At 46.4% G+C, this 10,911-nt stretch overlaps 1 protein-coding gene and 2 pseudogenes across 1 annotated transcript; all 3 read right to left on the bottom strand.

Annotated features, from left to right (window-relative positions):
- Positions 1-1,653: 1,653 nt before the first annotated feature.
- Positions 1,654-2,921, bottom strand: LOC125542544 (LEAF RUST 10 DISEASE-RESISTANCE LOCUS RECEPTOR-LIKE PROTEIN KINASE-like 2.4). The gene is made up of 2 exons (XM_087546116.1): positions 1,877-2,921; positions 1,654-1,783 (listed from the first exon to the last, which is right to left on the bottom strand). The coding sequence occupies exons 1-2, from the start codon at positions 2,809-2,811 to the stop codon at positions 1,678-1,680; spliced, it is 1,041 nt and encodes a 346-aa protein (XP_087402242.1). The 5' UTR covers positions 2,812-2,921; the 3' UTR covers positions 1,654-1,677.
- A 241-nt stretch (positions 2,922-3,162) lies between these two features.
- LOC147978069 (LEAF RUST 10 DISEASE-RESISTANCE LOCUS RECEPTOR-LIKE PROTEIN KINASE-like 1.2) lies at positions 3,163-4,517 on the bottom strand (annotated as a pseudogene).
- A 3,785-nt stretch (positions 4,518-8,302) lies between these two features.
- Positions 8,303-9,307, bottom strand: LOC125546554 (uncharacterized; annotated as a pseudogene).
- Between the last annotated feature and the right edge of the window lie 1,604 nt (positions 9,308-10,911).

Raw genomic sequence — 10,911 nt, 5'->3', positions numbered from 1 at the left:
ACATTTTTAATGCAAAGAATTGTTTCTCAAAATTAGAGAATATTGAACTGACACTATTTTTAAATAAGGAAAACTTAATGTTTATTTTTTACATATATTAAAAAAACTAGTTAGATGTATAACTTTGTTGATTTCAATGAGCATTTTTTTAATTGCACGGATGATTATGCAAAATGTGTGAATATTTTTTAACCTAGAAATATTTTAAATAAGTGGCTCGTATTTGTATGTCAGGCACTCGTATAATCATTTGAAATATGAAAAAAATCAAAAGAATTAAAACAAAAAAATAAAGTGAAAAAAATCTAACGTTTTTGAGGGATAAATAATAATAAAATAGCAGGGTTAGACCCCAGTAGGGACGCTGTGGGCGAGAAGTGACTATTTCTTTTTTTGAGAATGCGAGAAGTGAGTATTAGGGGTAGGGTGCGAGCAAGGCTGCAATAAAATGAGCCACACGAAGAGATGGGCCCAGGCCCAATGATTGAAGATCCTATGTCGCTTTAACGTTGGGAAACTCAGTTCCGTGTTTTTATAACTGTTATCCTATTTTCATGTGTTTTGATTTTATTATTTATATCATATTTTTTATATTTTCGCCGAAATATGTAAAACCTTTACAAATTACATGAAGATATATTCCAACACATCTGAACAATTTTGTAAATTATACGGAAAAAGTTTTATGCTCCAATTTTTTTAATATGAGATGAACACTTTAAAAATAAATTAACATTTACTCTTGTTTATATTATGAAGTATTTTTAAACTATGTTTAAAATTTATTATCTTAATTGTTTTCATATTTCCATAAGAAAATATAAAGTATGGGTTGTGTGGCCGGCCCGTTATGCTTCCTGCTTCTAAGACGCTATGGTTTGTTTTATTTCGCAAAAAAATAGGTAGTCTATAACCCAAAACCTCCGACGTGGATCGGCGTTGCGCCGCCGCTGGTCGCCGCGGTCGCTCCCTTGCCGGCGCACGCTGCAGAGTGCGTGCGGCTACCGTCGTGACCCGCGCAGAGAAGAGCCTGGCCTCTCGTCGCGGCGTCTTCTGGCGCGTGGATCTCCGACCAACCGTTGCGGACCCGCTCGGCATTGGCGGCGGCGAGCGAGGGGCCACGGAAGCGATGTGCAAACCCTCGGCTCGCCAGCGGAGGGAGAGTAGTACGTGCGCGCAGTTGGGCGGTGGTCGCCGGCGAGGTTGCGCGCACGTGAAGGAAAAGCACGGCGCTACTTGATTGAGTGGATACAATCTACGGAGCGGACCAAGTAAGTATGCGCCTTCCGCTTCCACGATTTAATCTGCTTGCTATGAATTGGCATATATAACATCACAATGTTTAGACTGGTATATGCATCCGGGTTCTGAAATTTTAGGGGTTGTAGTTAGAGCCCAAATCGTGTGTATTCAGTTTTGGGGGAAAATTACAGTCAACAAGTCATTGGTAGCTGTCTGCCTCCGATGCCTTTTAGCAGTTGGAACACAACACTCATCAGAATTAGGACGCTGGCATGTGGATGCTCTTGACTCTAGGTCATGCATACATGGAATATGTTCTACTACAATGCAGAATTTCGCTGCGCTTGTTCAATTTCTCAATGTACTCTAGTACAGGCCAACTTCTCACAGTGTTGGAAATTAATGTAGGTTCTTTGATTCACATAGCATATCTGCTCAAAGAGCTGGCGATTTTTGTAGGATTTTTGAATTCACAAGGCTTATCTCCTCAGATTTGTTAGAACTTGAACTTTGTACATCCATATTGTGAGCTGAACTTTCACTGTAATGAAAGATATGCGTGTAGGTCAAGTTATTGCATAATCATTGTTGCACAGAAAAACAAAGGAACAAAAAATATGGGAGAATATCTTACAGCAATCCTGAGAAGTTTTGCTTTGGTGGCATGTCCATGTCATCTGAGCTTCTGTCGAACATTTCTAGAACTTTGGTTATGGTAGGGCGATATGCAGGCAATATTTGTACGCACCACAAGCCAATTAAGGTCATCTTTCTTGCGATTTCCTCAATTTTTGATGTGACTTCACATGCTTGTAATCCATCATCTTGCGCAAAGTGGTCGTAAATCCAGTCTGGAAAATACTTTTCGCTGGATTTTGCAACAATTGATTTTACGTTTCTCCTGCCTCCAACCATCTCCAGCAGCATCATTCCGTAACTATAAACATCTGACTTTGTTGAGACCACTCCGAAGCTTCGAGAGTGAACTTCTGGAGCGATGAACCCAATTGTTCCTCTAGCTCCAGTCATTGAAAGCTTGCTTTCTTTTGTATGACACAATTTAGCTAGACCAAAATCAGCAATCTTTGGGTTAAAATCCTTGTCTAGAAGGATATTTTGGGGCTTAATGTCAAAATGGACGATGCGTATATTACAGCCATGATGCAAGTACTCGAGGCCACGAGCAATCCCCACTGCTATCGCATAGAGCCTCTCCCATCCTAAAATTTCTTTGGGGTTCTCTGAGTAAATGAACTTATCCAAGGAACCGTTGGGCATGTACTCATATATAAGAGCTCCTTTTGATCCCTCCAGACAAAATCCAAATAAGCTAACAATATTAACATGAGAGTTCCTCCCAATGCTCATAACCTCATTCACAAACTCGTCCCCATTTCCTTTGCAGTCATGCAAGAATTTCACAGCAACCAGACGATCATCGTGTAGCCTTCCTTTGGAAACCTCACCATAACCACCTTTCCCAAGCTGATTGTTGCGAGAAGATGTTATCTTCATTACCTCCGAATACATGTATCTTTTTGGAGCTAGGGATCCATATGATACTATCATGGCCTCGTAATTCTTTTCAGTGTTGCTGCTAGTCTTCTTGCAAAGGAGAAACCATAGTCTTTTCCCCTTTCTATGCCATAACAGGACATAAATACATGTAAAGAGCAAGACTCCAGCTGCTGATGTCATAGCTGAGATTGAAGCAGATCGATGTTACTTTCTTTTCTAAACCAGGACTTATAATACAGTCATTTGGTTTCCAATACCATCAATAATTTAAATTTCTCAAGTGAGAGTTGCTTGATTCAATTTTTTATTGTAGAATCAATTCGCAGTGATTACAGATATGACTATTTTATGTTACTATTTCAACATAGAAATCACTGTAGTGGACTACCAATATTTAAATCATTACATTTGAGAAAATGGCAAAAGTTTGAGCATACCTATTAGCATACTCATCTTACTAGTCCCCTTGCTACCTGGAACATAACACATATAACATTTATGAGTAAAAGCAATGTTGTCCAACAGTACTACATTGGTTATTTTTCAAAAGCAAAAGAATATCATTAACTAAAAAACAGAGTAAACTGGACAGAACACCAGCTATACTAGTAGGAGATAAAAGGAAACCATTTACAGCTAGTAGGTACGCGCATGTTGTGTTCATTTTTCTTGTAAATTCCCTCAACTTAGTGTGTCAAAATCAAAGAGTACTATTACATATGTAAACCCTGCCCACAGATGATGGACAAAGCGGTTAAGTGACCAGTGAGTTTCGACTAAAGTGGTTAAGTGACCGGGTCACACAGAAGACAGAACTCACCAGTAATAAGTCTATGTAGCAGTACTAAATTAGATTATTTTTTAAACGTGGGTTTGAACTACCTGGCATGGCTGTTGTATATGAGTTAAAACTCTTTTGAGGTAGTAGTAGTACTGGCATCTATATATGACGTAAAAACGAGGTGAATTAATTACCTTTTTCTGCAGGGGTGATAAATTGATCACCGCAGTTTAAGGGGCCGTCAGACGATCCGCTGGGACATTGGCAATCGAAGATGTCGTAGGTGGGGTTGATCCGGCAAAGCCCACCGGTGTCCCTGCACGTTGTGCACTCGCGGGCCGTGTACTCGAGACGAAACCCGCCCTCCATCAGCCTGTGGTAGTTCGCCCCGGTCGCCCCCGGCCGGGTACCCCAGCACCGGCACCATCAACACCGAGCAGTTTCCCGGCACCGGCGGCTATTTGTCGTCGGGCTTGTAACCCCCGGCAAGCCACGCGAACGAGTTGCTGTCGCAGTTCAAGGGCGCCCATGTAGGTGGCTGTGGCGCCGGCTGCAGGTCGTGGCAGTCGTAGAGGAAGAAGAGCTCCCGGTTGGCGGCGCTGATGGTGAAGGGCGCGAGGCCGAGGTCGGAGGAGACGTTGACTTGGAGCTTGAAGTCGCAGGTGCTGTCTGAGAGCTCGACGTTGGTGACCCGGAACGAGCTATCCTGGTAGGAGATGTCGAGGATCTTGTACGTCCGTATGTTGTCTTTGAGGGAGGCGGTGCCGTTGCTGTCACACCTGACCTGGAAGGCCCGGTAGCCGCACTCTGGCGGGTGCATGCCGCCGAGCCAGAACGGGTACTCGATGCGCAGCCCCCCGCACGTCGCCGGCTCGCAGGAGGTGGTGTTTCGGGCGTGGGTAGTGAGGACGGCACTTAGCAGCACTGTGGCTGCGCAGAGCACGGCGGCGGCCACCGGGACACGAAACGGATGCATCGGTCGATGTTGATACAACAGAGGATGGAAGATCGAAGAGGCTAACGGCTCCCGAAGGTGGAGAGAAGGAGGCCTGCAGCGAAGACCGGCATGCAGTTGATGATGATGAAAATTGAGAGGAAGATTGAAGAAGCACACAGCGAAAGAGAGGCATGCATGCTTGATTTCCGGATGTGTCGACCGTTCGTCGTCACGGAAGTTTGACTGAAATGGACATCACCACGGCACTCGCCGGGAGTGCCCAGGGCCGGCCCTGAGGGGGGGCAGCAGGGGCGGCCGCCCCGGGCCCCCGAAATCCAGGGCCCCCCTCCCACGGACTCGCAGCTAGCCCATAGCCCAGGCCCCAAGGAGAGAAGCCCACGATGTTTTCTTTCCAAAGAAGTAAACTTGAGTAGTTCGCGATGATTGCGCGGCAGATTCCTTTTTCGCCCAGATTGCGGGTCGCAAGCCCGCGACTCCGGCCGCACGTCCAAGTCGTCCTCACCATCTACCCCAAGTCCCGCCTCCGGTGGATCATTGAATTCCATGGCCGATTTGTCGACGTTGTCGCACAGCTAGGAGATAGATCCATTCTTGAAAGTCCGATGGTGATAATTTGTCGAGTTTTTAGTTACCTGTTAATTTTGCTTCATGGCGGAGATGGGATCCAAGGGTAAAGGGCCTCACGATTTACCATCTCAAGAGTCATCTTCAGGTGTGTGCATGGTTATCACTCGATTGGTCAACTGGGTCAAGTATGGAACTATACTAGTAAGTACTTATTAAAACTGATGTGCATATTCTTGCTTCTGTTTTATATGATCTTAGTAAATTGGTTTTTTATATGTTCTTTTAAAACATCATGATTAGTTCTTTGAGAATCATATCTATTTTATTTAAGTAGACTTTGGGATACAAAGGCCATTAGGCAAAGCTTTTTGCCACACAGCGACTAATTAACCTCATCTCTTAGCGAAGAGATCGTTAGCACCTGTGCCTCTTTATTTGAAGATATTCACCTGTATAGAAAACAAGATATCTTCGTACGCTTTGCTTCTTGCTGTAATCTCCTTTACGGCCTGCCATAATGGCACACTAAACCATCTTGAGTTTACTGATAACCCAGAGCCTTGCTTTATGAACGAGAAAATATATCACCATCAAAAGCACTTCCTGACATGTCAGCGCTTCCATTGCCCGAGGGTTCCGAATGATAACGAAGATGACACTTGAAGCTCCCATGAAATCATGCTCATGGCTCCTTGAGATCGATGCCATCACAGCCTTCCAATCTTGCTTGCCCAACATGGTGTTTACGTTGATCTTCACACAACTAACAGGAGGAGGGATGGAGGACGAGACCGTTATAAGTGACTTTGCATCAACAAATGCTCATAGAAAATTTTAAGGGGCCCCAAATTATAATTTCGTCCTGGGCCCCCAAAATCTCAGGACCGGCCCTGAGCTCACCCGCCGCGTGGGTCATCAGGTCGTCGGTCCAGGTTTGGGTTTGAACGCCTCCTTGCCTACTGCTCGGTGAAAACAACCAACCATTCATCCCTTCTTTTCTTTGGTCGTTATTACTGACGAGCCTCGTTGTGTTCGTGGCGTATCTGTTCTTTCACGTGTGGGCGAATAAATACACTGGTATGTAGATCGTCATCACGCTTGGATTATTCTTTCTCGAGCGTACATGACTTCTGCATGCATCCACCACGAGGCTGCCTATACAACCAAATACGGTGGATGCATGGTTTTATCTAGATGAGAGCACACGGCGTCGCGCCAGCTCCACCACGTTCGAGCCGCCATGGATGACATGACCACCAGGAGGCCACCGCATGACGCTGGCTCGCAGGGCCTCGGCGACAACGACGACGAAGCATCACCGGTGGTGCTAGAGAGGAGGGTAGTGAGCACTGAGCAGTAGCATGGCAGCTGCAGGACATGAAACGGATCCATCTTCTTGCAAGGTACTTACGAGTGTGCAAACTAGAGATGAAGATCCCTTTTCCAAACCAATGAGAGAGACGAGAAGGAAAAAAAATGCGGAGTTGGTCAAATTATCATTGTCGTCGACTTGTCAATTTTCCGGTGGTTATCAAAATCTTTGATTAGTCTATCTATTTTGGCGATGTGACATCTGCCGTGGACTAAAGCTTGAACGAGTGCACTATTCCACTCCATGCTCTATAAAACAGATATCGTTCAACAAAGACAACTATCGCATTTTTCACAATATATAGTTTATCTCTATGCTCTCGAAACTGGCTTCGTATTTCAAGTTTTCATCGGCTAGTAGCTTTGTGGTGTAATTTTAAGCATTAGAATTAGAGAGAACCTTATTTGGCCCTTTCTTAAAATTTGCGTCCCTATTTGGCCCAAAACAAATTTTCTTCCCTATTTGTCACAAAATATAAAATTTGTTTCCTATGTGACACTTTCATCTATTTTTGGCAACTAAAGGTGTTAACTGCAATGTGAAAAGACAATCTGCCCCTCGTGTTATAGATGGCTGTTTGACGTACTTTTGTACAAGACTTATAACAAGAAAAATTATTCTTAGATATGAATGAGTTTCCTAAAGTACACGACTCCCTCACGTGTATGTGTGTGCCTGTTGGGTGATGGAGCTACACACGCCCCTCGGAGCATGCCCTTAGTGCATGTGCACGTAATTGCATCTACGTGCATGGCGAGGGTATTCACGTACTAGCACTTGTACGTGCTCGAGGCCAGGCCTACACGCGGCCGAATACCCATGCCGAACCACCGGCGTACATGTATGTGTACTCGAATACTCGCATACGGGCCAGCCATACATATACGTATCCAAACGCCCGTGCAACTTATGTGTACGTGCGTGCCCGTCAACGTGTCGCGGCCAGCGCCCCACTGTACACGTACATACCAAGCTTGTCGATCAAGAAGCCGATCAGCTTGGACGAAGGATTGGTGCACCGGCGCGTTTATTTTAAAACTGGTTTCTATCCATATCTTGTCCGGGATAATCGGAACGAGACGGCGGGCGCGGCGTGCAGCGCCCAAGCCCTCACATAGAATGGTCTTTTCATGCCCCATTAGGGGCCAAAGTAGTAAGTGTCACATAGGAAACAAATTTAATATTTGGTGCCAAATAGGAAAAAACAAACTTTTTTGGGCCAAATAGAAAAGCAAAATTTAAGAAAGGGCCAAATAAGGAATTTTCTCTTAAAATTATGTAGTAAATTAGTTTTTGTAGGATTTTAGTCTTCCGGATTTTTTCTATAGGACATATTGGAATCTAAAGATTGGATTCCTTCCAAAAATAATCTGCCAGTTGGTGTCCAGATTCCAAGACAAAATTCTCCTTTGGATCACCTTTTTTTTCATGGAAAGAAGGCCAAACTATCTCCGGGCTTTGCATCAATTGATTCATCCTAATAGAGAACGCTATTTGTGTATGATGTCAACTAAACATTTTTTACGACCAATTATCCAAGTGTTTTCGTAGTAGTAAAGAATATGCCATGACATTACTTATTTTTATTTTTGTTGAAGGGCAATCTAGCTCATTCTAACGAGATAGAAATGTCCGGGGAGTCCGGGCATCCCAAATGTGAGCTCCGAGCTAGGCCATCAGCATGCGAATTTCGGGAATGTCCATTTGCTACTGGCCTGTTACTGGACCAGTAATCAAGCCCATGCTGGCATTTTTGGCCGTAGTGCAGACTTGAGAACTTCAGTTTTCTGCCTTCAGACCAGTTAAGAGTTGAGAGTTCAGATTAGGCAGAGCGCGCTGAGAAATTCAGACTTCAGACCAGAATCGATCTTGGTAATAGAAGCCACTTGTTGTTCTGTACCACACCCCAGTTCAACTTGTTAACGAACTTATAATGATGCACACGGCTACGTACCTAATGAGAGCACTAGTTTCCATGCTTGCCACAGCCGAGGTACGTCACAACTCACACCTACTACATAACAGGTATTGAACGTCCTAGCTTAGCTACAAACTTGATTGCAACTTGAAAGATGATTCGGCGGGTGAACTTACGTGCAGGCGCAGGCGTAGGGAGAGGTGCAGGTGCAGGGAGGGGCAGCAAATCCCATGTCATGAGGAAGCCTTCCCTGATGAGCTGCTTGTAGTGGCCCAGTCCGTCGAGCTGGACGAGCCCAGCACCGGCACGACGAGAGCATTGCAACCCTCTAGAGCATAGCCGACATAGTCCCCGGTCGCGTCGTAGCGCACTCCTGTGCGAACATATGCATTGGCCGCGTCCACACATCTCATCTTCACCAGCCTCCTGTTCCGATGAGCTGCCGTCTCCGTGCAGTTGTAGAAGATGAGGTTCAGGTTGGCAGGGTTGACCTTAAACGGAGGTGCCAGTTGCGCGGAGGTGTTCCATGTGGGGAAATAGCAGCCGTTGGAGACGGTCAAGTGTTCCTCTTTGTATACATCAACGACACGCAGACTGAGTTCCACATAGGAGATGTCCATGATCGCAAAGTCATCACCGAATCCAGAGCTTCGGAGAACTGGTATGCTTCCGTTTGAGCAACGGATCTCAAAATCCAAGGGCCCACATGATCTTCCCGTCTCCTTGTCCCCCAGCCAGAACGGGTGTGAGATGGTGAGGTTGCCACACCGCTTGGTGGAGCAACCTTCCCCTTGCTGTTCCTCAGCCCCGGCGAGCATCAGTGGCATCCACCAAACCCAGCTGAAGACTAAGAACCAGCAGCTTGAAGGCATCTGTTCATAAGGACTTGCAATTTGTCGCAGGAATAAGCTCAAGGGGGGCAAACTGAATCGATGGTCATGCATGGGCTGTGGTGAGAGATACGGGAGAGAATGCTGTGGTTGTAGAATGAATGATACTAGTACTAGTATATGGGGCAACAATGAAGTCCTTGGCAGTCTTGGTACGTCCACCCATTGGAATTCCTTTTTGATTCCCCAATTGACGGGGCAAGGAAAGACCTGGGGCAAAACTATGAGTGGACGCACAACTTCTCAGATATATCAAAATTATGGAACGATCGTGAATAGTCTCAGTCTCAGATGCCGTGAGCTCTCGGGCAGGGGCGTACTACTTTTCCGCAGCTTCAGCACGGGTGGGAGACGCCAAGCCAGTGTGTGTCGAGCCAGAACGGGAACGTGAAAGAAAGCCAGTGTGCGTCGTTATGCCGCTGCCGCTGTGTACTGCACTACTGCCCCAGCTGTCGTAACCAGCGCAACAAAGAGTCACTAACTCTCCGCGACGGTCTCCCGCGGCGTGATACCATGGAGTGCCTGTTGAGTAAATAGGCAATTTCTCGATTAAATTAATCCATGAGTAAATCACTAGCATGGCATTGACTAAGTTGATGACGTACTGACTCTAATTTAAACATGCACGTACTAAGCAAACAGTAGACAAATCTACACATACTGCTAGTACTGCTAATATGAAAATAATCAGGAGCGGGATAAATGAGTTATACCCTCCAGTAGGCCACGCAGAGGCCGCGGCTTTGGTGGCAGCAGCGGCGTCCTCGGCGGCCTTCTTGTCGGCTTCAGCTTTCTCAGCGGCGGCACGGTCGGCGTCGGTGGACATGGTGATGATGAAGGCGACGCGGACGTAGAGGAAGTAGACGATCGGAAGCGAGCAGTCGCGTAATCGCTGCCCAAAAACCTATTCGCCCCTCACCCCGTACAGGAACCAGAAGAGCGTGGTTTCGGAGACCTGCTCTCCCTCGACCGTGTACGCGGCGGACGGGATGGAGTCACCGGCGGCAGGCGGCTAGGGTTAGGAGACACCGCATACTTATAGGCGCAGCCGCGTGGAGAGACGTGGGCTCGACCCACGTCCGAGTCCGTGACAGCCCACGATCCGACGTCTCAGATCGTGGCCCAGCTGTCAGAAAACTCTCCGTTAGTGACTGGCAAAAATAAGCGCGTAGGTGTGAGCTCGGCTCGGCTCAATCCCGCAACCCGCGGCGCGTCATGACAAGGCGTGGCTTGGCGAGGCGGGTGGCGGAGGAGGAGTGCGCGAGGGCCTCTTCTCTTCTCAAGCTCCAATAGCATGTAGAAGAGAAACCCTTATAAATCACTCCAACTCTCCTTCCACTTCCGGGGTGGGACTAAACTTCCCACCACACCTAGTGCCATATAACCCACATGGGCCCTTAGAGATTTTTCAAAAATTGCAATAATGGGCCTAGAGCCCATCTCAGATTTCAGCAATCCCCCACCAGATCTCGAGGGCCCATTGTGTCCTCTGTTCCAATTGCTGTTTCGATATACCAGTGTTTCAGTAAAGACCTGTTAAGGTTGAACTTCACCTAGAACAAGTGGCTACACTCCTTCACAACTGAACAATGGACTATGCCTTGAATTGTCAGTTTGGCGTAAAGAAGTTTCACTACATGTCTTACTAGTACTAGGCTGCCGAAG

Source organism: Triticum urartu, chromosome 3A (assembly GCF_056163025.1).
Source record: "Triticum urartu cultivar PI428250 chromosome 3A, HENAU_Tu73, whole genome shotgun sequence".
NCBI classification, from domain to species: Eukaryota; Viridiplantae; Streptophyta; class Magnoliopsida; order Poales; family Poaceae; genus Triticum; species Triticum urartu.
This window is presented reverse-complemented; position numbering and strand designations above follow the sequence as displayed.

Bases quoted from the DNA above. Each gene is read 5' to 3' on its own strand.
- LOC125542544 (XM_087546116.1), bottom strand. From the start codon at position 2,811: ATGATAGTATCATATGGATCCCTAGCTCCAAAAAGATACATGTATTCG. The intron at 1,784-1,876 runs GTAAGATATTCT...CTTTCATTACAG, and splicing joins CAAAACTTCTCAGGATTGCT to TGAAAGTTCAGCTCACAATA.